This window comes from Pituophis catenifer, unplaced genomic scaffold, assembly GCF_029215685.1.
Source record: "Pituophis catenifer annectens isolate HBS135680 unplaced genomic scaffold, rPitCat1.0.hap2 SCAF_6, whole genome shotgun sequence".
In the NCBI taxonomy this organism is placed as follows: domain Eukaryota; kingdom Metazoa; phylum Chordata; class Lepidosauria; order Squamata; family Colubridae; genus Pituophis; species Pituophis catenifer.
The window spans coordinates 101,878,510-101,905,444 of record NW_027256886.1 but is presented as its reverse complement, the minus strand read 5'-3'; the positions used below and the strand labels follow the sequence as shown (position 1 = coordinate 101,905,444).

Below are 26,935 nucleotides of genomic sequence, written 5' to 3'. Positions count from 1 at the left end.
TTGTTTTGTCTTAATAATTATCTGATAATTTATAAAGCAAGTTCAAAAGTTATGGTCTTTGTGAAATGACATCATAGCCATAGATGGTCAGCCATTAGAGCAAGTAACACCTTTCCTTACCTGGGGTTGTTTTCTCTGAGCCTGAGTCTTGGCTCCCTCATCATCCAAGGAGCTCAGTTAGAGAAAGGGCAGGAGTGAAAGTGGTGCTTAAAGGAAAACCTCACAGCTCTCCAGCTTCCTCAGCCCCAGTTATTAAAGTATCTGAGGCCCAGTTTTCCCCCATGTTCTTACATCAATCTGATGTTTGGGGCTTCAGAGAAAAACCACTAGCAGAACCAACCCAATCTCAGCCTCTGAGGAGGATCTTGGGGTGGGTAAAAGAACTCCAGCTGCTGCCCTCAGAGCTGATTTGGGAATTTCCACAATTTCTGCTTTGTCTAAATTCAGAAAATGGACATTGGCATAAAATGTAATCTATGGAAACTGGCAGACTCTGAAAATTGTGGCTCTTGGAACAGACAAAACTTCAATGAAAGACCGAATTTGGATTATGCAACTGACAAATCTTATTAGGCTTTGAGGTCTGCCTGTTTCTTGTATAACTGGAGAAAGAAGTTAAACAATTTTCTACATAAAGAATCTGCGATGACTTCCGGTTGGCACCGCAGGCTCCGTGGACGGTCTTTTAAGACCGCCAGCCATGTGTCTCCGTAAAAGCCGCCTTGACAGTGCAAACCGGCTGTCTGGCAGCTGAAAAACTCTCCTTCGGGAAAAGAAGGAGAGGAGAGCCGGTGGGCGAGAGTAGAGCCCCCCAAAAGCCCTCTGGAACATTTCCAGAGGCTTGGAGGGTGAAAGCTCCCCTGCCAGCCCGCCAAGAAGCTCCGGAGCCAGGACGACTCTGTGAAAGCAGAGCGAGAAGTCGTGATCCAATCCTGCTTTTAAAAGTGAGTTTGACTGATTACAAGTGCAGGCAGAGCGGAAAACAGGAGAACAAGCTTTAAAAGTACAGAGCTTAACTCCGAAGTTACTTTGTTTCAATTTGAATCTTATTGAGCTGGAGGCTGAAGATGGCATCTTTGTTATGGTTTTGAAAGTGAAAGCCAGAAACGAAAGTGCTTGAGAACCTTGCTCTGGGAGAGTGGATTAGCTGCTTATTAACTGCTGGGAACTGAGAGTTTGTGGAGGAAAGAAAAAAAAAACTATTTTGCCTGGCAAATTAGAGATTATAAATTACAAACATCTTCAAAGACTTTGTGGCTTTTAAAGATCTCCTTAAAAGGGGGGGGGGAATGGCTTCTAGACAAGTGAAACTAGGAGTTGTTAAAGGAGGGAGAGGTTCTCCAGTTGTGTCAGTGGTGACACAGAAAGCACAACTTCCGGCTGATTCACAGAGCCAGACTCAGAGTCAAGATGCAGCACTTAATGATTTTAAAGAATTTATGAAAGAAGCCATGAATAATCAAGCAACAGCAATAAGAGAAGCTATGAATAACCAAGCCACAGCAATTAATAATTTAACACTACTTGTGGAAGGGAAATTTAAGAAAATTGAGGAGGATATAAGTTCGATCAAGGAAGCGGTTGCAGAGGAACACGATAAAATAAGAGATGATATTGTTTATGCTGTATCAGGATTGTCAAACCTTGTTATCCAGCTTGATGGGAAAGTTGAAGAAATTAACCAAGCCAATTTAAATTTGGAAAGCAAAATGGGAGATGTTATGACCAGAACAGAGAAAGTGGACGATGAACTGATAATGTTACAATACAGGTCCGTGGAGTTTGCTTTGAGATTGAGAGGCCTGAAAGAAAATAGTAAAGAAAATCTAAAAGATATTTGTGCTGATGCTATTGCAGAGATAATTAAAGAAAGACCAGAAGATGTGGCAAGCCAAATTGATAAAATTTACAGGGTAAATTCCTGGTTGGCAAAACAAAGACAGCTGCCAAGAGATGTGGTGATTTATTTTACAACGAGGAGGATTAGAAATGATATCTTACAAGCTTCCTACAAGAATAAAGTTCAGGTGGCTGGGCAGGAGGTGGTGGTTTTGAAAGAGATTCCTCCAAAGATGTTGAGAAGCAGAAAAGAGTTTGGTTTTTTGGTAAATGAGCTGAGAAATCAACAAGTGGCATACAGATGGGACGTTCCAATTGGTCTAATAGTGACTTATAATGGAGAAAGATACCGGTTAAACACAGTCTGGAAGGCAAAAGATTTCTATGTAAATGTACTAAAGGCTGGATACCCACCCTCACCGGGGGGGGGGGAGGAAAAAAACAGAGATGTTACAGCAAGAAAAAGATGGAAAACAGATACAAACCTATGCTGAAGTTGCAGCTGGAGGAATTATCGTGGAAGAAGATTTGGATCTTGGGGGTTTATCCCCAATTTTGGAACCACCTAAGAAGGGAGAGCCGAAAGTACAACAACTGACCCGATCAACTTATAAACTTCAAGAACAACAATCAAAAAGGCAACAATCTCAAGATTTATCTCAAGAAGTTCAAAAAACAGAAGCAGTGTGTGTGTGTGGGGGGGGTGCTAGGCCGAAGAGTAACCTGAAAATTTTAGGCCAATTTCACTTTTGAACACGGATTATAAAATTTTTGCTAAGATATTAGTGAATAGATTAATGCCAGTTATGCAACAAGCAATTCACAATGACCAATCAGGCTTCATAAAAGGGAGGCAGATGAAATATAATGTTAGACAAATTATAAACCTATTGGAATACTTGGAAAAAAATAACCAGGTCCCTGCAGCGTTCATATTTTTGGATGCAGAGAAAGCATTTGATCGATTGAATTGGCAATTCCTGCTTAAGATAATAGAAAAAATGCATTTTAGGGAGTATTTTATACATTCAATTAGAGCAATATATCAGGAACAAACAGCACAAATAATAATTAATGGAGGTTTAACAGATGTGTTTAAAATTGAGAAAGGTATGAGGTAGGGTTGTCCCTTGTCGCCATTGTTGTTTATTTTAACTTTAGAAGTTTTGTTGAATAAGTTACGTGACTCTGATAAAATAAAAGGAATTGTAATTAGACAGCAGGATTATAGACTAAGAGCGTTTGCAGATGACCTGGTTGTTACTTTATCTCAACCTATAGAAGCGTCTCCCTATATGTTGGACATAGTAGCTCAATATGGTAAAGTATCTGGATTTAAAGTAAATCTTCACAAGACAAAGATGATAACTAAAAATATGTCCATAACTCAAAGAGAAGACTTAGGGAGAATAACGGGGTTTGAAGTAGTTAAAAAGGTTAAGTATCTAGGAGTATATATTGCAGCCTCAAACACAAAATTGTTTAAAAAGAATTATGAAATTCTTTGGCAAAAAGTACAGAAAGAAATGGAAAATTGGAAAAAATTACAACTATAATTACTGGGAAGGATAGCAGCAATAAAAATGAATGTACTACCTAGGTTTTTATTTTTGATACCAGTGCTTAAGAAAGATGGAAATTTGATTGAATGGCAGAAAGGGGTTAATACTTTTATCTGGGGTGGGAAGAAACCAAGAGTGAAATTGAAAATTATACAGGATATACGTGAGAAAGGAGATCTTAAAATGCCTAATTTAAGATTGTATTATGAAGCAGCTGCTTTATTACAAATTAGTGATTGGTTTAACTTAACTGAAGAAAGAATGTTAAACATAGAAGGTTATGATTTGTTATATGGATGGCATGCTTATTTGTTGTATGAAAAAAAAGTGGATAAAGTGTTTAAGGGTCATATACTCAGAAATGCATTGTTGAGGGTTTGGAAAAAGTACCAATATAAGATGAACTATAAGATACCCATATGGGCAAATCCCAGACATGCAATAGAAAATATAAGTATAGAGCAAAAAACAGAGGTGATTACTTATAAAGAGCTTCTTTTTTTGGAAGGGGGTAAGATGCAATTGAAATCTTTAGATGAATTAAAAGAAGAAGGGATAATCTATACTTGGTTTCAATATGGTCAGCTTCAAGCTAGATGGAGGGAAGATCAAAAAATTGATGTCATGCAAAATGAGGAAAATCTGGTGAAACAGATTAGAAATCAAAGCCAGATGCATATTAAAAGGTTGTATAATGCATTATTGGAAATAGATTCAGAAACGGAATTGATAAGGATTGTATGATAAAATGGGCACAAAACTTTCAGGAACCAGTGATGATGGAAACGTGGGAAAAGATTTGGGTCAGAAATGTTAAATTTACACAAGCACAAAATTTGAGAGAGAATTTTTATAAAATGTTTTCTAGATCGCACTTAGATCCTAAAAAATTATCATGTATGTACTCTAATTTGCAAGCTAAATGTTGGAGATGTGAATGTGATGATGCAACTTATTATCATATATGGTGGACCTGTAAGAAAATCAAGGCATTTTGGATAAAAATTTGGTGGGTGATGCAGAATATTTTGAAAAGAAGGTTGAAATTTACTCCTAAATTGTTCCTATTGGGTATAACTACGGACTGTACAGTATTAGAGACTAAATTGATTTTGAATCTAATATCAGCAGCTAGGCTGTTGATAGCGCAATACTGGAAGAAGGACTCTTTGCCTACTATTGAAGAGTGGATACTGAAAGTAACGAACCTAGCAGAAATGGCGAAAATCTCAGTGTACTTGAAGGACTATACACAAGAAAGATATATTTCGGAATGGAGAAGATGGATTGACTATATTCAAAATAAGTATCAGACAAGAAAATATCATATATCTTATGATTGAACGTTAAGTATTAGAGGTATTTAGTTATCTATAGTGGAGTTAAGGTTACAGGGGGGGAGTTAGTAGTCTGAGGATAAGTAGGTTAATCTAGTTTATGATTGTTAAATGAAACACCTTGTATTTTGCTCTGGGAAGTCTGGGGGGGAGGGGGGATGAGGGGAGGGAAAGGGTGGGGGGAATATGAGGAGAAGAAAATTTTTGTTTTTTGTAAAACTTTTCAATAAAAAAAAAGAATCTGGGATATAGAAGCAAAAAAAGATGCAGCAATCCTCGAAAATTATAATAAGCCCTTTATTGGAATAGAATACTCCAGTTGGCATTTGCACGTGTTAATCTAATTGTGATCAATTGTAGGGGTGATACAGTAATATGATTTACAATTTTATTGTTTTTTAATTTGCTTATTATTTTCCATTATTATGATACAATCTTGCTAATATTCTGTCTTTAATATTTTAAACAATGTCTGTTTAACAAACTATTCTAACACATATATGAGAACCAGGTTGGGTTTATTAAAATCTAATATTTTGGACTTGATCTGACCCCAAATGTAACACAGCATTCTTCATTGCTTTTTCAGATCAGTCTTAAAACTGTTTCAGAGGCTCTGAGGGATAAAAGGAAATTCCCCTTTTTCCACCGGATGCATCCCAAAGAAGGGATCCAGTACCCAGCAATTGTCCAACTGCTCCTCCATTTCAGATGGACCCTGATTGGCCTCTTTGCTTCAGGCACAGAGAACGGAGAGAACTTCATGAGGATTTTTCCTCCTATGCTTGTCAGGAATGGAATTTGTGTGGTTCTATCACAACTGTTCTCAACAACTGGATATACAGCATCCCTCAGGGAGGCCCTCTCTAAGTGGAGACAAGTCAATGTCTTTGTTCACTTCATAGAATATGATTCTATTTGGGAGAGAATTCTCCCTTTCCATTTAACATTTATGCATCTGCCAGGACCCATTGAAGGGAAAGTCTGGATCCTCACAAATTTTGCAGGGTATGAAATAAACAAGCGTAGACTTCTCAAATACATCCATAGTATTTTGAACTTTGGTTATCTGCAAAAAAAAAAAAAGCCAAAAGATTCTGCCTTTGAACCCTATTTATTTCTGGAAAGAAAGTTACAAGATCCTTATTTCCGCTGTTCTCTTTCAAAGAACATCTTTTCTGTCAAAGGCCGCAGAAGATGCACCCAGAAAGCTCCACTGGAGACCCAATGGAAATGGAACAGGATCCGGGCCCCAAATTACTATGGTTATTACAGTATAATGAAGACTCTGGCCCAGGCCTTGAATGCCGCTTATTCCTCCAGATGGAGGAGGGGAAGGAAGGAGGGAGAAAAGACTTTGGGGTCTTCAAGGCTGCAGCCATGGCAGGTATGGGGTCCCGATAAGGATCCATCAATCTTAGATCCTTTGGAGGACGAATCCAGAGGAGAAGGAGGGGAACCATCTCAACAGATCTGTCCAATTCAATTACTCAGGGAATAATGGTTCCAAAGAGTAGATACCATGGCATTTTGATATTAAACTCTGCTAATTTGAAAATGCTGTGTTCTTTTTTGAAATGAATTCCTGTATTTGTGGGTTTGTGATTAGGATGTTGGAATTTCCCGTTTGTTTCGTCTCCACTGCAGGTGGGTCTGTGTGCAGCTCAACAGGCAGCTAAACCCCCCTCTTCTCCTCCAGTGAAAGGGAGCCTGGGGTGGATCTGGGTGTTTCATTGGGAGAAAAGGGAGAACGGAGAAACTGAGGAGATGCAAAGAGAGAAAATATAAATATAAATAGGAGATAGGCAGCATTAACTAACAGCCAACAAAGAAGCAGCTGGAACCTCTCCAGGGATGCTCCGTGTGAGGAACGGAGGCCTCCGAATGACCGTCTGTCTCGGTCAAACCTGCTGCTTCCGTCTCCTCCAAAGGCTGAGAGAAAAGGGAGTCTGGCTTCAGACCACACAGTTAAGCTTATCTGCCCCCGGCCACTAGGTGGGGCTAGAGCAACAACAGCACAATAGATACATGTTGTGGCATGACAACCTTCATAAATTTGGAGGAGATCCTGAGACCATCTAGCCCAGCGGTTCTCAACCTGGGGGTCGCGACCCCTTTGGGGGTCGAACGGCCATTTCACAGGGGTCGCCAAAGCCCTCTCTCGCCCCCCCCCATGCCTTCACTCACCCTCACCCTCTGCCTCTGTTGGATCAGCGGCCGTTCACTTACCCTGCCCACTCCCAATCTATTGCTGCCTCCGGAGTCCCAGCTGATGGTTAGAGGGAAAAAAACTTTAAATTCTTGCCGCGGGACTTCAAAGAGCTAGCTGCAGAGGTTAGTTCCTGGAGCAAATTTTTTTCCCCCTAGCTATGCTGAAAAAGCGAAATTGAAAGTAAGGAAGCAGGGTCTTTGCTGCAACGTGACAAAATGAGGCAGAGAGATTTCTTTTTCTTTTTCCTCACCAAAAAATGTAGGTGCAAAACTGCAAACAATGGAAATTTAGGGCAAAAGAGGAGGTTCAAGATTTTAAAACACAAAAGAAAAAAAAGCTCTATTTAACTAGGGAATTGTAATAATTGAGATACTATTAATTGTATATTGTGTTGAAAGCAGAAATGGTTAAGTTGTGGTTTGGAGGAATATATGGGGGAAATTATTTGGTTTATTATTATTGGTAAATATAATTAATTGATTTGTAAGAAATTGGATTGCATGGAAATAATTGGAATATTCATGTTCATATTGATTAATATACAAAAAAGATAGTTATATAACTAATTGATTTATATTAAAATGTTGAATTTGTATTAAACAACTGTATTACATTTGTTACATAATTAACCAATGTGAGGATGGATATAAAAATAGATGCCAATGCGAAGGGGTATAATATAGAATAGAAGGGAAAAATTGAATTTGATTAAGATTAGAGATGAGGATGAAGGGTAATATTGTTTTTTTAAACAAATAGATGAGGAATAAATATGGTAAAAAGGAAATATAGAAATTGTAAATTTAATTGAAATGAGTAAACACTGTGTTGGAAGAAATATCCTTCTGGGTTCTGCTCCAAGTGGGGAAAAAGACACTGGAAACATGGAGACTGCTTGGAAAGATGGTTTAATGGTGGACAGGATCACATGGCTTGAGTTCCTGAACAGAAAAGGGGCAGATACAGTAAATCCTGGGGTTTTTATGCTCTCTCTGGCTTTTCATTTCTTGGAGCCCCGAAAGAGTATCCTGATTGGTTGTCAGACTCCCAGGGGGTGGGGGTCTTAGCTAGCCTTGCTGGCTGATGGTCACATGTGCTTCCCAGATCACATGCTTCCCAGGTCAAGTGTGGTGAGTTTCGGTTGCTAGATGGGGCCCATTGTGTTAGTTTCTGTTGCTATTGTGTTGCAAATGTCCTTTGACAAAGGATTGACTTTCTGCCTCTGGCCCATTAACAAAGGGTGGGGGGCAGGAAGGTGGGAGCTGCTTTGTCTGTAAAATATGCTTCTCCATTTCTCATCCAGGTAGGGAAATATAATATTCTGCCTTTTTAATATTTCCCAAAATATTTCATTCTTCTAGGAAAGGGGTGGCTGCTAACCTCCTACAACTGTTTAAATTTGTGAACCGACCAAATACTCTGTTCAAAGAAAATACATTGTATGTTTGTATGTGTGTTTCTAATTATTGCTATTTATTGCTATTTGTTCTCTTTTATTCTTTAAAGTTTAACAATTCATTTTTTATCTTAATATCTTTATATTTGTTTGGGGTTGCCTTTCTTCCATTTCATCTTTTTTTATTGTACAGCAATCTTTCTCCTCAAACCTACCACCTCTCTCTTTTCTTTCCTTCTTACTTTCTCTTCCCCCCCTCTTCTTCTTCTTCCTACTTCCTCTTTCTTCTTCTCCTCCTCTCTTCCTCCCTCTCTTACCCTCACTCCTACTCTAATTTCCCTTCCCTTCCTTCATCCCTCTCTATTGCTGTATCCTTTTATGCATATGGACTACTCAGAGGGCTGAAAAAGTTATTTTTGACTGGTCCTCGCACTTTTGACCAGTCCTCGAACTTACGACTGTCCTCACAATTTACGTTTTTGCCCTATCTTGTCACCATGGTGAAGAGAAGCAGTTGTGAAATGGGTGACACGGTTGTTAAGAATGGTACAATGGGCATAAATGATGACCAGTCATAACTGCGAAGACCGGTCAAAAGTGCGAGGACCTGTCAGAAATCACTTTTTTCAGCCCTCTGGGTAGTCCTTTTGTGCACCGGGACTACTCAGAGGGCTGAAAAAGTTATTTTTGACTGGTCCTTGCACTTTTGACCAGTCCTCGAATTTACGACTGTCCTCACATTTTACATTTTTTGCCCTATCTTATCACCATGTTGAAGAGAAGCAGTTGTGAAATGAGTGACATGGTTGTTAAGAATGCTGCACGGGGGGCTTCCGGTTTGCTCTTCGTAGCCGCCAGATGGTCCCTCGGGACCGCCAGCCCCTTCGCCTGTAAAGAGCTGCCTTTACAATGGAAAGGCGGCTCGAAAAACTCCATTTCCAGGAGGAAATGTGAGAAAGAGCAGGTGAGTGTAGGTAGAGCTCTCCGCGTAGTCCCCAGAGGTTTTTTTTTTTACTCTTGGGGGCGAGCGGATGCGGCTCCCTATGGCACTCGCCGTTTGCTCTGGGCGTTGGGAGACCTCTGCTTTTTTGCAGAGCAAGGCTACGAAAACAAGCTTTTCAAGATAACTAACAGATTAACCAAAGAAGATGAGATCTGGATCTGGACCTGTGACCCTAAATTGCAAGTATTAATACTTATTTCGCAAAGGATATTCAATAAAGTAAAAAAGATCTTTTAAAATGGCGACTGCCGAAACTGGAGCAGGGAAGCTGAAAAGGGAAAGTCCTTCCGTTTCTTATTAAGCCACAAAGTAGCGGAATAAATGCTCCTGGCTACATTTGAAGAAAAAGCTCCACTTTTGTGTTTTCTCCTTCCTGGAGATTTGATTTGATACTGATCTTGTTTGGAAAGAGGCTTGGTTTTTTGTTTTTTGTTTTTTCTAAAAAAGTTTGCCTGTGTGGAAATATGGCGTTTAGGCTTACAAAGCTGGACAAACAAGCAGGGGGGGGGAATTCCCCCATCCACAAACTATATGAACAAGTTCTTAACTTACAGTCTCAGAAAACTGATTTTAATATAATTGAATTTCTTCTGGAGGAGATTGTAAGAAGGGATGAGATTATGAATCAGAGCTTTGAGAAATTTAAACTAAAGAATTGGTGCAATCAAAGTTTGATATTTTGTATCAAAAGATTATAAAAATGGCTAATGGTTTCTCAGAATTTATGATCAGGCTGGATACAAATACTAATCTATTAGAGTCTAAAGTGGAGGAAATTGAGGACAATTTGGAAAATAAAATAGAAAAAATTGAAAATGATTTGATAAAAATTCAAGACAATAGCTTAGAAGAAAAACCTGAAATGGATTGCAATGTAGAAAATATACAGCAACGTATTGAAAAGGAAGTTTTAATGATGCAATATAATTTTACTGAATATGCGATCAGACTGAGAGGATTACAGGAAAATAACATAGAGGATTTAAGGAAAATATCTTCTGAAGTTCTGGCTGGGATTTTAAAGGTTCAACCTGAGGAGGTATTTTGTAGGATCGATAGAGTTTATAGAATAAACTCCTGGATTGCAAAGCAAAGGCAATTGCCTAGAGATGTGGTGATTTATTTTACAGATAAAGATATAAGAAATAATATTGTGCAGAAATCTTTTAAGTCTACTTTGCAACTCTTTGGAAGAAAGATTTGGATTTATAAAGAGCTCCCGCCTAAGATATTATTGGAAAGAAAGAAATATGGTTTCTTGGTGGCTGAGCTTAAAAAAAGAAATATCTTATTCAGATGGAATGTTCCAGTTGGTATAATATTGAGATATCAAGGAGAAAGATATCAATTAAATACTGTTGAAAGAGCGGAAGAATTTTATCAAAAAATTTTAAAAATGAACTTAACATCTTTATGCACAACACAAGACAAGCAGAAGGAGTTAGAAATAAAGGAAAAATATCGAGTTACAGAGGCCCTTGCAGATGAATTGCCTTTGGATTCTCCAGATACCTCAGCTGGATTATTTATAAATAAGAGAGAAGTGGCATCGGATTCTAACGTGACGACTCGCCAAGTTACAGATAACCATGGAAATCAACTAATTGATATACAACTTATAGAAAAGAAATATGAGTCACAAAAACAAAACCAACAAGATCAAGTTATAAACCAGAATGAAAACCGATCAGTTGATACACAACTTGCAGAAAGGAAATCAGGATGGAGATCAAACCCACAAAAAGAAAGGAAAAAAAGAAATAGGTCTCACAAAAATAATTTTTTTAAATTAAGCAATAGCGAAGCCAGTTATGTGGTTAATATCATCCTGAGGAGAGTGACAGACCTCTGCAATGCCGTAATTTTGGGATGTGAAAAGGGCCTTGAATTGTTGGATTGGAATTATCTATTTTTGGTTTTCTTTTTATTGATCAACGTATTATATCTATGCTAAGCTATAAGGCAAGAGAGTTATGCTGGGGCATGCAGAAGATCTGGTTGTTACCCCATTATGAGAATGGGAAATAATAATCCTGAAGAAAGCCACTATTACAGATATTATATGGATTACAATTATAAAGTCACTCGGGTGGTTGTTTTCTTTTTTATATATATATATGAAGATATTCATTATTGATGGGGGCAGATGATAACTGAGGATTTTGAATATTCTTGTCAGCCTCAGCTTTTCTGCTTTAGCTGCCATAAGAAACGGGGAGGGGTTAGGTATGGAGCAAAGGGGGGGAAGAGAGCAGGAGGGGGTTTGTCTTTGTAGGAGGGGACTTCGTGGGAATCGAAACTGGATTTCAGAAGGGGATGGCTGACCAACTGTCTCGACATTCCTGATGGATGACGCTGCCAGACGTGTTGCCACCTGACCTTTGGAAGACCTTTAGATTGGTTGAGAAATTATAAACACGAGGGGGGGAAGAAGCTTAGTAGATGCATTTCGCGCGTTTTGCTCACTTCCAGCTTTTCCTGGGTTGTTAATCTTTTCATATTCAGTAAAAGTACCAAATTCTTCAAAATGCTTGAGTTTGGGGTTTTCTTTCCTGGATACTGAAGGAAGCATACCTGACAATTCTGTTGCAACTGGGATGTTATGTTACCCTAATCCGGATGATGGAGTCAGCAATCCAGTGGAAAGATATCAAAGAAGATATTATATGGATTATAAATTTAAAGTCATTGATTTTGTTTATATAAGGGAATATTTTTTTTAGTAGGACGGGCAGAAGAACAAAGATATTAAGAATTGTTATGTATGGTAATTTTGTAGGAAAGTGGGTGGAGACAGGCTAGTGTATTGATTGTATAGATTAAGAAAAGGGATGCTTAAGAGATATATTTATGGGAGTGGAGGAAATGGATAGAGTAGAACAAATGTAAAACTAGAATTCATGGGGCAGGCTGCTTTGAAATGTCATATTAATATACACAAAAGATTAAATGTTAAAGTAGGATTTATTATATAGTTTTAAAGTGGATGGTTGTTTTGAAATGTTATATTAATATATAGACATAAGTATGGGGGAGGAGAAAAAAGGGCAGATTATCGATAAATTGGGAGTTATAATAATGTTACTGTGTTAAATTAGAAGTTATTACATAGTGTTATAATGGAATGTTAATTTGAAGTGTATGGTAAGAGGGGGAAGTAATAATATTAATAATATTACTAGAAGTAAGGGTCAGTATTTGGAGGAGGGAGTAAGGGTAAAATATTATATAATCTGTTATGTATTAGGTTTTTATTTTGAAGAAGTCACAGGGGGGAGGGGGGTTGGGGTGGTGAGGGGGGGTTAGGGAGGAGGGGGGAAAAAGGGGGAAAAATTTGTAATTGAAAACTTTTCCAATAAAACAAAAATAGGATCAACCATTAGGTGATGCAAGCTTGTTGACTGCTTTTTCCTCAAGTTATTGATACATTGAAATGGAAATTTTTAATACATTTGCTTTAATGTAGAAAAAATTCTTATAAATAAATAGATGGGAAAAAAAATAAGAATGCTGCACGGGCATAAATGTGAGGATGGTCATAAGTGTGAGGACCAGTCAAAAGTCCGAGGACCTGTCAGAAATGACTTTTTTCAGCCCTCTGAGTAGTCCCTATACACATAGCCATGGCCACCCGGTCCCATGACCAGCTAGCCATGCCCACCCAGTCACATGACCTCCAAGCCACACCCACAAAATAAGCCACGTCCACAGAACCGGTGTTAAAAAATATTAGAACCCACCCCTGGTTGGGGGTCACAACAACGTGAGGAACTGTATTAAAGGGTCGCAGCCTTAGGAAGGTTGAGAACCACTGAATTAGGATCTTTCCCAGCAACTGCTTTTCATTCCCCAAAGTCACAGGACCTTCTGTAAATTGAAACTCAATGACTTTTAAGATTTGTTTTCCAGTTAAATATGACAAATCCATTCCCCAATCTCCCTCAATCTTCTTGAAAGAATCCATTTCTTCAGTCATCCGTTCTGTCCACGTTGAGTCTTCAGGGTCCATGGCCTCTCCAGCCATCTCCAAACATCCTGCCTAACATCCTGATAGACTCCCCAAGTTATGCTTACTAGAGCAGATAAACTCACAATCACAAACCTCTTGGGTCACTAAACTGATTAATCTTGGAAGTAGCTGTGGCCTTCCTGTCTCTTGCGTAACAGGAGAACAATTCAAAAAAACAGCTGCCCAAAGAATTAAGGATGTAGAAGCACAAAATGACAAGGCTATTCTTAGTAAGGTGGGTAAGTTGAAATGGCTGAGCAAATACAAACCTACTTTTCAACTAGACAATTGTTTAAAGTTACAACTGCCAAAACATCTTAGGGAGAGATTTACGCGAGGGAGATTCAAACAGCTGGACACAATGGTCAGATATGGGAGATTCCACTCTAGACCTTATAATGGACGTCTCTGCATTTGCAGAGTGGCAGAGGCAGAAGACCTGGTTCACATCCTATTTGATTGCTGCCTGCATAAGAGGGAGAGAGGCAGGTACCTTGGTCCATAGACCAAAGGAAGGACCCATTGGGAATCCCATATCAAAACGACTCACCTTATCTGCAGCCAGAATTGGAAACAACATTTAATGCAGCTCAGTACTTGAGCAAAATGGCTCGGTTGAGATCGGCATTTGTGGGGCTGATTGGGGTAGACTGAAGTGGTGATACTAAAATATAATTTTATCATATTTTATGTATCCATATATTATTGTATTCTATTCCAATCTCATTTTAAATTGTATTTTATTCAAATTCCATTTTAAAATGTTTTTATCGGATTTTAGTAATAATTTGTGTTTGGAACTCTGCACTTTGATTTGGCCCATGGACTAATCAATCAAGTAAACAAACATAACCTTCAGGTGTCGTAGGAAAAATTTAAAAAGATTAAAAATTATTTGAGTATCACTTTGAAGACAATTTTTATCCACTTAGTTATCATACCATCCACCTCTCAGTTTTCTAATCACATCACACAATTGTTTGTGAGTCCGTTACTGAAATCCAGTGCTATCACCAGAGTTCCCATCATCTATTTAGGAAGTGGAATGATGTGTGAGAATGACTTTTGGGATGAGGGGGAGAGAGGCTGCCTAGGGAAGGATCAGAGAAGAGGGGAGAATCCAGGGGTGAAATTCACTTACCTTCCCTACCGGTTCGCAAATGTGTGCGCACTACCACAGAGCCCTCATCAGAGCCTCCCCCAGACTCCAGGACTGGCCCATCTCCCTCCCCAACCTCCTCACTGTCCGAATCTGCTGCCAGCTCCACTGGCCACTGGTGGGCCACAACAGCTATACGGATTCTTCCTTCGGCTTCTGTCAATCCTGTCTCCAGGCGCAGAAGTACATTTGAGACACAACGTGGCACTTGGAGAATTGATCTGGTGAATTTGGATTGAACTGCTTCTAATGATGTAAAACATGAAGCTGATGGTCCGAGCAACGTCCCATAAAGGAGCTGTGCTGGCGACTTGGGCACAAAAAGCTTAAGAGCAGCAGGGACATAGTGGCCTCCCTTTCTGCGGAAACAATGAAGAATGGTGCTGGCTGATCTTTGGCCCAGGGCAGCTGCATGTTTCTTGAACCCTTGGCCTGAATGGCCACCCCCAGGGATTTGAAGGGGCTTCCCTGCTCTATTTTGTGGCCATTTAGATACCATGAATCAAGTTTTGGCCTTTTTGATCGTTGTTTTCTCATCATTTATGCCCAGTTGATTGTAATTACAGTGCTGGAGAAGGGCTCGCAAGGCTCTTTTAAGGCCTTCTGGTGTCCTGGAGAGGATCACAGGGGCATCTGCATAGAGCAGGAGGGCGATGCTTCTGTCACCTATTTTTTGGGGGGGATGATATGGTTTGTTTAGCCATTTTACCATGCCAGTTATGTAAAAGTTGAAAAGCAGGGGGGGCAAAATGCCCCCGTTTAACCCCCTTTTGAGTTTTAACTGACTTCGAGAGGGACCCCTGCATATCACACCTCACCTTGAGGGATGTTTTAGTATGTAGGGCAGTAAGAGATGAAGAAGCCTGTGGTCAATTGAGGCAGCTTCCAGCTTCTCCCATAGCTTAGTCCTGGTAGCCGTATCAAAGGCTGCCTTGAGATCTATAAAGCAGGCGTAGAATGATGCAGGTCTATTTGATATGTATTTTTCAATCAGTTGATGAAGAACTAAGCACTGATTGGTAGTGCCTCTCCCCTCTCTAAACCCGGCTCCCTCTTCAGCGATCAAATTCTCCAGAGCCAGCCACTCTCCATCTGGAGGTGTTTTCCATCAGGATGACCAGGGAGAAGATTAGCCTGGCAACTTTCTTCTTGATTTTTTTTTTTGATTTTTTGATTTTTCTTCTTTGATTTTCTTCTTGATCAACCCATGCTTTCTGGGAATCAACCTCTTGTTTTCCAAGAGTTTATGAATAAACCTTTTTCCCCCTCTCTTCATTTTATTTGTCATCTGCTCTAGAATGTTCCCTATAATTGACCAATTGTGTCGATTATATTTTCTCTGTATTTTGTCAGTATATGATGGACAAATTTTTCTCAAACTTTTTCGTTCACTTCTGAAAATAATAGCAGTATTTGTATCCTATTTAACCATATTTGGAGATTAGACAATTGTGGAAGAAAGATTCAATGTGGGATAAGAAACAAAGTTTTCAACTTTTCAAATTCTTGGATGTTCCCATTCTAGTTTCATCCCTTTCTGGAGAAGAACGAGTTTTTCAATATTTCTCAAAGAAAAATGTACGTGGACCAAAATGGAGAGATAACGGCAGATCTGGGCATCAAAATCTTCTTGGTTCTCCCCAAGGAGGATGTCAGGAGAGAGACTCTGGCGTATTTTGAAAGACAGAAACTTTCTATCGACCAAGATGTTCTTTCACAGCTAAAGTTGCTCAATAAGGTGGGAGAAATTTTGGTGTCTTTTCTCTGTTTTCCAAAGCCTGAGGTCCCATTTCAAGTGGGCAAAGCCTGGAGTCTCCAGGGTGGTTGGCCTTCCATGACAGGTGGTGTCATCTAATGGAAGTTCTTCAAGAGACGGGACCTAAGTGGAGTGGCTTTGCCATGTTTTATGGAAGCCTTTCAAGATTTTACTGGTCTGAGCTTTTTTTCTTCATCACAGTTTAATTTCATATTAAAAAATCTAATGGAAAGAAGTTTCCTAAATCTTTTACGGTAAACTTTATTCTCAGTTGTAATATGAATATATCATCATACTTAAGTCTTTTTCAATTCTATCCCTCTAGACTTTATTAAATGGAAAAGTACTTTATTGTAATGTTAAATTCTGAAAGCAAAAGGGAGGAACTAAAGGAAGAATCTGCCAGTTGTTATACCTCCTGCATCTGTTTAGAAGTAGTCAGAGGTTTCATATTTACCTCAGTGAAGACCAGAGGCTACTTATCTCCATCCATTTCTCCCTCCATTTGAGTCCTAACTTCTTTTCTTTGTCATTCCTTGTTTTTCTGCTCAGTCCCTGCCTCAGTCCAAATGTGTGGAAAGTTGCCATCCTGGGTTTGTCAAGAGGGCTCGAGAAGGAGAGCCAGTTTGCTGCTATGACTGCGTTCCTTGTCCGGAGGGGACCTTCTCCACTCAGGAAGGTGGGTCACACTGAGGAAAATGGGAGTCTTTGTGGAATTGGATCCATCCAGAACCTTTTCATGAAAGTGGAAGTTAAAAGACAGATTGAAGCTCACCTCATTTTTTATTTTTAACCTGCACAATTTCTTACCTAAAAGGAAGTAAATCAAAAAGACTTTGAAGGAGGTGTTGGGAAGAGATGGGAGCTGAGAGATAGTTGCTGCCCCAAACCTATCTATTCAGATTTCATGTTTAAAGTGAAAATTTCTCTTTAGTGTGGATGTTTGCTGCCACATTTACCTCTCTGGAACCATCCGAGTTCTTTGAAACTTGAGGAACTGTCTTAGGTCCATCACCTGGAAGGAATACTATGATACCTTCTACATGGGCCTCCCCTTAAGGATCTCCGAGTTGCTGGTCCACAGGGAGGTAGTGTGGACCATTATGGGGGAACCTCATTACACGAATATTCTGACAGCCAATTAGATATCCCAGGATAGGAACCCTCTGAGTCAATATATTAAGAAGTGCCATGGGTCAGGTCTCAGGATGTTTGCTTAGAAAGATTAGCTGATTCATTATTAACCTCTAATAATGTAGGTTCCTATGAAGATTCTGCACATTAACCAGGAAATTATTAACATCCTAGGACTTCCTCCAGTTTCATAGACTTCGCTCTACATTTGTTTGAAAATACATATTGTTTTGGTGAAATTGTTAAGGAACACATCTTGCAAAGTGATCTTGCTATTAGTTTAAGATCTTTGTTGAAAGATAGAAGGATAGAATATTAAAGAAATATTATTTTTTGGCTTTCTCAGATACACAAATGTGCACCAAGTGTCCAGATGATAAACATCCAAATGTGGACAGAGTCCAATGTATACCCAAAGTCATAACCTTCCTCTCTTATGAAGAACATCTGGGCATCATCCTGGTCTCTTTTGCTCTACTCTTGATCCTAAACTCAGGCCTTGTTTTAATCATCTTCATTAAATATGGAGAAACTCCCCTTGTCAAAGCCAACAATCGGAACCTCTCCTACATCCTCCTGGTCTCCCTCCTGCTTTGCTTCTTGTCTCCCCTTCTCTTCATTGGTCAACCAAGGAAAGCCACCTGCCTTCTCCGACAAACGGTTTTCAGCCTCATCTTCTCGGTTGCTGTTTCTTCTCTCTTGGCCAAAACCATCACGGTGGTGCTGGCCTTCCTGGCCACAAAACCAGGCAACCGAGTGAAGAGATGGTTGGGGAAGAGCTTGGCCAACTCCATCATCTTCTCTTGTTCTGCAGTCCAAATTGTCATCTGCTCCACCTGGCTGGGAGTTTCTCCTCCCTTCCCTGACTCTGACCTCCACTCCCAGCCTGGAGAGATCATCCTGCAATGCAACGAAGGGGCCGTTGTCATGTTCTACGTCACCCTCAGCTACATGGGCTTCCTGGCTGCCATCTGCTTCACGGTGGCTTTCCTGGCCAGGAACCTGCCTGGGGCCTTCAACGAAGCCAAGCTGATCACCTTCAGCATGCTGGTCTTCTGCAGTGTCTGGGTGACTTTTGTGCCCACCTACCTGAGCACCAAAGGGAAATCCATGGTGGCTGTGCAGGTCTTCTCCATCCTGGCCTCCAGTGCTGGTCTGCTGGTCTGCATCTTCATCCCCAAGTGCTACATTATCCTTCTGAGGCCAGACCTCAACACAAAGGAGCAGCTCACAGGCAGAACAAATGTAAAAGCATGAGACATAACACAAATATAATATTGGAAGAATTATTACATTTTCTTTTATTTGAAAGGAGATATTAAGTTCTTATATAGTATGCAGAAGTCAAAGAAAATCATTTCTATATGTTCCACAATGGAAATTTTTGAATAACTGGAATTCTTGTTGTTCCCTCCCCTTTCAATAAATCTTGCTAAAGAGAACTTTGAAAGTTATTCAGAGGAATTTGCCAGCTACTTTATGTGACACTTATAGAAAATAATGTGGGCACTTGTTCCTACTGACAGCAGCTAAAAGCGTGTTTGTGAGAGGGAAGGAGTAGGAGAAGAGCCCAGGAGGAAGCTGTGGGAACCAAGCACCAGCTTGGTTGCATGATCCTCTCCGTGAGAATTTTTTTTATTTTTTTTTATTTTACTTCGAATTTATATACCGCCCTTCTTCCTGGGAACTCAGGGCGGTGTACAGCCAGATAAAAACACATAATATAAACATTAAGAACAAATTAAAAGGAAATATCTCAATTTGGCCAAAAAATTTAAGAAACATACAAATTTAAAATCATTTAAAAGGCATTGTTAGGCCAGCCCGGCTTGTTGGAAAAGGAAAGTTTTAAGGGAACGGCGGAAGGCACGGAGGTCTTGGATTCTCCTTATCTCTGGGGGCAGCTGATTCCAGAGGGTAGGTGCCCCCACAGAGAAGGCCCTCCCCCTGGGGGTCACCAGCCTGCATTGCTTGGCTGATGGCACCCTGAGGAGGCCTTCTCTGTGGGAGCGCACGGGTCGATGGGAGGTCATCGGTGGCAGAAGGCGGTCTCGGAGATAACTAGGTCCTATGTCATGGAGCGCTTTAAAGGTGGTAACCAACACCTTGAAGCGCACCCGGAAGACCACTGGGAGCCAGTGCAGCTCGCGCAGGAGCTATGCAGGTGTTATGCGGGAGCGCCATGCAGCTCCCATAATTACCCACACAGCCGCATTCTGGACCAGTTGGAGCCTCCGGGTGCTCCTCAAGGGGAGCCCCATGTAGGGAGCGTTGCAGTAGTCCAGGCGAGAGGTGACGAGGGCATGAGTGACTGTGCACACGGAATCCCGATCAAGAAAGGAGCGCAACTGGCAAATCAGGTGAACCTGACAAAAGGTCCCCCTGGCAACAGCTGTCAGATGTTCCTCCAAGGACAGCTGCATATCCAGGAGGACTCCCAGATTGCACGCCCTCTCAACGGGGGCCAAAGACTCGTCCCCGATAGTCAGCGATGGAGTCAGCTGACTATATCGGGATGCCGGGAACCACAGCCACTCAGTCTTGGAAGGGTTGAGATTGAGAATGCCGGAATGATGTGAAATATGCCATGTTTGACTGTCTCTCAGCTGGGTAGGGAAATCTTATATAATTCTTTCTTGATTTCCAAATGAAACCTCCTTTGCAGAAAGAATTCAGCAGGACAGCTGTCTGGGATTTCAGTTTGGGATTGTTTTAATTTTGGTACATATGTTACACTAAAATAATAATACAAAGTAAATAAAAAAATAAAGTGTGTAAAGAAATTTAAACTGTATGTTTTTTTCCTTTCCTCAACCAGAGAAAGAAAATAGCAGTTTTCAGGCCCTTTAATTTTCAACTCCACAATTTCTACCTAAAGCATTTTCTCTGCTCCTCTTCCAAGCTTGTCTTGTCTGTGAAGGGCTGGAGAAGATTCCCAGAGAAAGGGGAGCCTGAGACTCTCCCCAGGAGGAGGTGGAAGGCAGGGGTGAAATTCAAAAATTTTCCCTACCGGTTCTGTGGGCGTGGCTTGGTGGGTGTGGCTAGGTGGTCATGTGACTGGGTAGCCGTGGCTTGGTGGTCATATGACCAGGAAAACCCACTATCAGACTTTACACAAAAAAACACAAAAGCTACACAACTGACTCAGACATAATGCAAAAGCAGCTGGACTTCACACAAAAAGTCTGTCACAGAGAGCTCAAAAACAAACTATCACACTTTACACAAAAATTGTGTTTTGTGATGAGCTTCCCCCCCAAAAAATGTGCATTTCCAGCTGTGGAACAAGAAGAGCTCTGAAAACAAAATGTTCCTTTTTATTTTTTATATTTTATGAAGATGATCATGGCATAAAATAGAAAATAAAGGTCGGAAAGGAATGGGAAAGGGAAAGGGAAAGAAAGGAGAAGGAGAAAAAGAGTGGAATAAAGGGGAAAAGAAAAGAAGGGGGAAGAAAAGGAAAGGAAAGGAAAGGAAAGGAAAGGGAAGGGAAGGGAAGGGAAGGGAAGGGAAGGGAAGGGAAGGGAAGGGAAGGGAAGGAAAGGAAAGGAAAGGAAAGGAAAGGAAAGGGAAGGGAAGGAAAGGGAAGGAAAGGGAAGGGAAGGAAAGGAAAGGAAAGGAAAGGAAAGGGAAGGAAAGGGAAGGAAAGGGAAGGGAAGGAAAGGAAAGGAAAGGAAAGGAAAGGAAAGGAAAGGAAAGGAAAGGAAAGGAAAGGAAAGGAAAGGAAAGGAAAGGAAAGGAAAGGAAAGGAGTGGAGTGGAATAGCTGAAAAGTCCAGAGTCTAAGAAAAAGGCTTCTTCCCCCCAATTCAGAACCGCCGATTCCTCCTCTGGGGTTGGAAGCATCTGGCCAGGACACCCCCCTCCTCCTCCCTACCCCCCTCCATTAACTGAAGGTGAAGATTCTGCAGTAGGAAGAGTTGCTGTCTGGATGAGGAGGGGGGAGAGGCAGAGGGGGGAGAGACTTGGGGGCCACAGACAGACACCCCCTCCCCAATCTGAAGGGAAGACAGGAAACCCGTCAGCTAAACCATGAAGAGGCGGAGAGGATCTGCAGGGATCCCTCCTAATCCAGAAGGATCCTCCTTCCCTCCAGCCCCCCTCCCAATAACCCCCCCCCCGTCTGACAGCTGCTGTTGCTGCTGCGGCTGTTTTCTTTTGCCTTGTCTAGCCAGGCTTTTTGCCTCTGCTTCTCCCCCCCCCATGGAATTATAGGGGGGCAGAAGCAGCCCCTTCCTTCAGTGAAGCCCCCTCCAGGTTTCCAAGGCCCAGGAGCCTCTGCGATGTCCCGCCGACTCTCCGGAGTGGACTTCTCCGTGCAACCCACCTTCTGACAGAAGCAATTCGGAGATCCAGTAGATTCCGCTCACACCCGGCCCGCCCGCCCATTGTGTAGCTATTCCTGCAGGATTCGCACCCTCTGCCATCGGAGGTTGAGAATCCACCTCTAGTATGTATGTATCTATTTTGTGCGGGAAATTCAAATGTTCTGTGAATTCTGATTGGTTAATGGTTGCCTCTGAAAAGTATATAAAGAGGACTGTTGCCTGTGTTTCTTTGCTGAAGTCTCACTCTGAATTAAAGAGCTGTTGTCACTAGCTTGCTTGTGCCTCTCGTTATTTCCACGCTACAACATTGGCGACGAAGGTGGGATTGAGGCCACAAGAAGCAATTCAAAAAAGAGCTCTAACTTCCAGCCAGGGTAACGAACACTCGTTTACAGAGGCGCCTTCTGACCAAGCCAGATCTAACGTTAGCCGGCGCGCTTGACGAAGCCAGAGCACACGAAGCATCCACGAAGGCTTCTGAAGCGCTACAGCAGCCACTACCTAGCAAAGATGGCCTGAAAACAGCCCCCGTTCACAGAGAGGAGGCGTGGACCAGCACAGAGGAAGAGTCAGATGAGGACATCTTCCACACGGAAAAGAAAAAGAGTGAGCAAAGCTGCCACCACAAGAACTGTTCTAGCTGTGGCGGGGATCACGAGAGACAATAGTGTAAATACAGAGACGCCATTTGCAGGCGTTGCGACAGGAAAGGCCACCTAGCACGAGTTTGTAGAGCTCAATTTCCGTGTAGTCGCAGGCCACGTGACTACCACGACCAACCAGAACCAGCACGTTCAAAACAGCCAAACAAAGATGATGGCGCGAGAAAACGGCGCGAGAATCAAAAGCGGGAGACCTACAGCACAAGAATCAGCCAAGCCAGCATGACCGACGATGAAAAAGTCTACATGAAAGTAGAGATCAAAGGCAGACCATGCGAAATGGAAATCGACACCGGGTCTACACTGTCTATCATATCCTGGACAACACTCAAAGCACTCCTGCCTAAGTTCCAGAAAGCCCAGCTGTCTCGACAAAGAGTTCGCCTCCTCGACTACCAAGGAAACCGAGTTCCTGTGGAAGGCGTGGGCACATTCCGGGTCACCTACGGCGAGTTCCAGAAAGAGCTGCCCCTGACCATCATAAGCAAGCCGCTACCAAGTCTCCTGGGCATGGCGTGGTTCCGAGCCCTCGGCATGGGCTTCACGGGTGTCCACAGCATCGGCGGGCCATCCCTCAAGGAAACCATCCTTCACGAGTTTCGGGACGTTTTTGAGGAGACTCTAGGCAAGTACGTGGGGACCCCTATCTCCTTTAATTTAGACCCCAACGTAGCACAAATCAGGCTAAAAGCAAGACGGGTTCCATTTGCGTTAAAGCCCAAAATCGATGCAGAGCTCGACAAGATAATAAGCAAGGGGTGCTAGTTCCCATAGATCACGCTAAGTGGAAAACCCCAATAGTCACGCCAGTTAAATCGGACGGGTCAATTAGAATTTGCACTGACTATAAATGTACGATCAACAAGGCGTTGCAGCAGAGCGCCTACCCTGTTCCGATCGTCCACCATCTATTACACTCCCTTGGGCCTGGCAAGCTATTCGCAAAATTAGACCTTGCGCAGGCGTACCAGCAGCTGCCAGTAGATGACGCTACAGCAGAAGTGCAGACCATAGTAACTCATAGAGGTGCCTTTAAATGCACTAGGCTACAGTTTGGGGTTAGCATCGCCCCAAGGATCTTCCAGAGCACCATGGAGCGCCTTCTACAAGGCCTCCCAGGAGTCGTCCCTTATTTCGACGATGTCCTAATTAGTGGCCAAGACGAAATACAGCTAGGGAATAGGGTTAGACAAGTCCTAACCAGATTCAGAGAAGCGGGACTCAAACTCAAACGATCAAAATGCAAAATAGCGGTTTCATCCATGGAATTCTTAGGCTACCGAATTGACAGCACAGGCATTCACCCCACGGAAAGCAAAGTCAGGGCCATTCGGAACGCGCCCACCCCCAAATCGAAGCCCGAACTGCAGGCTTTCTTGGGCCTTCTTAATTTCTACACCATGTTTTTAAAAGACAAAGCCACCATTGCAGAGCCATTGCACAGGCTCCTAGGAAAAAACGTTCCCTGGGTGTGGGGCAAACGAGAAGCGGCTGCATTCAACGCAGTTAAAAAACTTTTGTCTAAGGACAGCTTCTTCATTCAATACAACTCACAACTGCCTCTAGTACTTGTGTGTGACGCTTTCCCTTTTGGCGTAGGCGCAGTGTTAAGCCATAGACTGCCAAATGGGTTAGAGGCGCCCATTGCATATTATTCTCGCACTTTATCTAGTGCCGAAAGAAACTACAGCCAGTTGGACAGGGAGGCATTAGCAGCTGTAGCTGGGGTCAAAAAATTTCATGAGTACTTGTTTGGCCAGAATTTTGAACTTGTCACGGACCACCAGCCTCTCTTGGGACTTTTGGCTGGAGACAAACCGACCCCGGCTGCTCTCTCCCCCCGGATGACCAGATGGTCCATTTTCTTAGCCACCTATTCCTACAGACTGCTCCACTGGCCGGGCAGAACTCTGGGCCATGCTGACGCGCTAAGCCAATGCCCCTTGCCTGAACTGTTAGACAATCCGACTCCGGAAGCCCCCGTTTTACTCATTGATGTTGTGTCCCTGGGCCCCATTTCTTCAAGCGAGGTGGCGAAGGCTTCTGCCAGGGACTCTGTTTTGCACACTGTAATGGGCTGGGTAATGCGGGGTTGGCCTACCAAGGTGGACAGTGGGGATTTTCAATTGAATTTTAACAAAAAAAATGAACTGTCAATGTTGGGGGGCTGCTTATTGTGGGGAGACAGGGTGGTTATTCCTTCACGGTTAAGGCCTAGGGTTTTGGAAATGCTGCATGAGGGACGCCCTGGTATTGTTCGCGTGAAAGGCCTAGCTCGTAGCTATGTTTGGTGGCCACACCTCGACCAAGACGTCACTGAGTGGGTGGGGAAGTGCAGGCCTTGCCAGGAATCCCGCTCAGATCCTCCTATAGCTCCCGTTCGGGAATGGGAAAAACCAAAGGGACCGTGGGGGAGGATTCACATCGATTTTGCTGGCCCGTTCCATGGCCAGAATTTTCTAATCATTGTAGATGCCTATTCTAAGTGGCTAGAGATTGCTCTAATGCCATCTACAACTTCTGAGACCGTAATTAAAGTACTCAGGAAACTGTTTGCAACGCACGGATTACCGGACACCCTAGTGTCCGACAATGGGCCCCAATTCACGGCAACTCAATTCAAGGGCTACCTGGCCGAGTTAGGCATACGACATGCATTATCTGCTCCTTTTCATCCGGCTTCGAATGACCTTGTAGAGAGATTTGTGCGAACGGCCAAAGAAGCACTGTCCTGGCTCGAGGCAGGGGATTGGCAAACTAGGATAGACCAATTCTTAGCAATTCAGCATGCAACACCATGCCCCACATCAGGCCGCAGCCCAGCCGAGCTATTAATGGGCCGAAAGCTTAGGTGCATTCTCGATCGCTTACACCCCAATTACTCCTCCGATAGCTTCAAGGGGGAAGAGGGGGGATTAAGACAATTCCAAATTGGAACACCGGTATTCACCAGGAACTACACCAACGGGCCATTATGGGTAGAGGGAACCATCATAGGAATCACCGGTCCAAAATCATACACAGTCGATATAGGGCATGGTAAAATTTGGAGGAGACACATAGACCAATTGCGTAGATGATTACAGCAACTCAAACACTGTGAGCCCTAACTTCCAAAGTTTTCCTGACACAGCTACCTCAAGCCCGAGTAAGCCGGAATACTTATCTGGCAAACAAGAGTTCCAGCGCCGCCCCAGCGAGTTGGCGCTCCCAGCCGGGGATAGCCACACCTCCGGAGAAATCCAGGAGGTTCCATTGGCGGAGCCAGGAGAGACAGGAGGTCCCTCTGACCGGCTCGACACCTTGCCAACAACTGAATTGCACAGGTCAACCAGAACTAAGACACGCCCTGGTCACCTGCGTGATTTTGTATGTAAATATGTAAATAGATAGGATAAGTGCCTTCTGGGAGTGGAGGGGTGTTATGTAGGTATCTATTTTGTGCGGGAAATTCAAATGTTCTGTGAATTCTGATTGGTTAATGGTTGCCTCTGAAAAGTATATAAAGAGGACTGTTGCCTGTGTTTCTTTGCTGAAGTCTCACCCTGAATTAAAGAGCTGTTGTCACTAGCTTGCTTGTGCCTCTCGTTATTACTGCACTACAACAACCTCCCTTCTAACCTGGCTGCCTTCGAGTTTGATCCCGGACTGAACCCCACTCGCAGGGTTTGCGGAGCTGATGCTTTCTCCCACCCACCCCGCCCCTTCTTTTTGAAAAAAAGAAACAAAAGACGGGAATGAGAAGTTTGAAGAGGGATTTCTCTGTCACCACCAAAAAGACAATTGCAAAGCAGGAGGGGGGAGCTGGCACAGAATGCAAGGAAAGCTTCTCCCCCCTTAACAAAGGATCCTCAGGAAGAGAGAGAGGGAGAGAGAGAGAGAATGCCAGCACAGCCCCCCCACCCCCCAGGCCAAGGGTGCCCCGCCTGCCCCCACCCCCACCCAGCGCCTCCAGGGCTCAGAAGAGACCCCTCCTTGGAGCCCCAATTGGCCATGGAGCCCCTCCAGCGGAACCTGAGCGCCGGGGGCTGTGCAGGGGCTGGAGGGTCGGGGCCAAGGCTAGGCAAGCTCCCCGCCCAACTTCTCTGGAGGGGCTGTGGAGTTCCCGGCCCGGCTCCTCTGGGGCAGGGAAAGCTCTCGGGGCCGCACCTGGCGCTCTGCACATGCTCGGGTGCCCTGAGTTGCTCTCGCAATCAGCCCGCTCAGTACCCAGCGGGGCAGAAAGCCCCCCCCACCCGCCGCAATGAAGAAGAACCAGGGGGAGGGGAGGTGAAGCCGCCGCCCGCCTTCCTCTCGGCCCCCACCGCCCCCTTGTCTCGCTCAGCCGGACGGATGAGGCAGCCCCCCACCAGCCGCACCTGGCCTGCCCCCCCTCCTGCCACAACCCCTTCCCCGCCTCCTCTGCCATCCCTGCTGCCAGCCCCTCCCAACTGGAAGGCCGGCCGGTGCCCAAAGAGGCCGAAGTGGAACAAGGGTTTCCGCTGCCCAAAGATCCTTCCTCCCACTCTCTCTTTCCCGGGCTTTCCAGAGACCGCAGAG

General features: G+C 43.1%; 1 protein-coding gene across 1 annotated transcript in view; it reads left to right on the top strand.

Annotated features, from left to right (window-relative positions):
- Nucleotides 1-22,622, top strand: part of LOC139318737 (vomeronasal type-2 receptor 26-like) — a 31,940-nt gene extending 9,318 nt beyond the window's left edge. The window contains exons 3-8 of the mRNA XM_070946316.1: nucleotides 5,328-6,125; nucleotides 16,043-16,255; nucleotides 16,826-16,952; nucleotides 17,754-18,652; nucleotides 22,130-22,340; nucleotides 22,486-22,622. Of these exons, the coding sequence (XP_070802417.1) occupies nucleotides 5,328-6,125; nucleotides 16,043-16,255; nucleotides 16,826-16,952; nucleotides 17,754-18,652; nucleotides 22,130-22,340; nucleotides 22,486-22,622 (2,385 nt within the window). The remainder of the gene's footprint in view (nucleotides 1-5,327; nucleotides 6,126-16,042; nucleotides 16,256-16,825; nucleotides 16,953-17,753; nucleotides 18,653-22,129; nucleotides 22,341-22,485) is intronic.
- The last annotated feature ends 4,313 nt before the right edge of the window (nucleotides 22,623-26,935 follow it).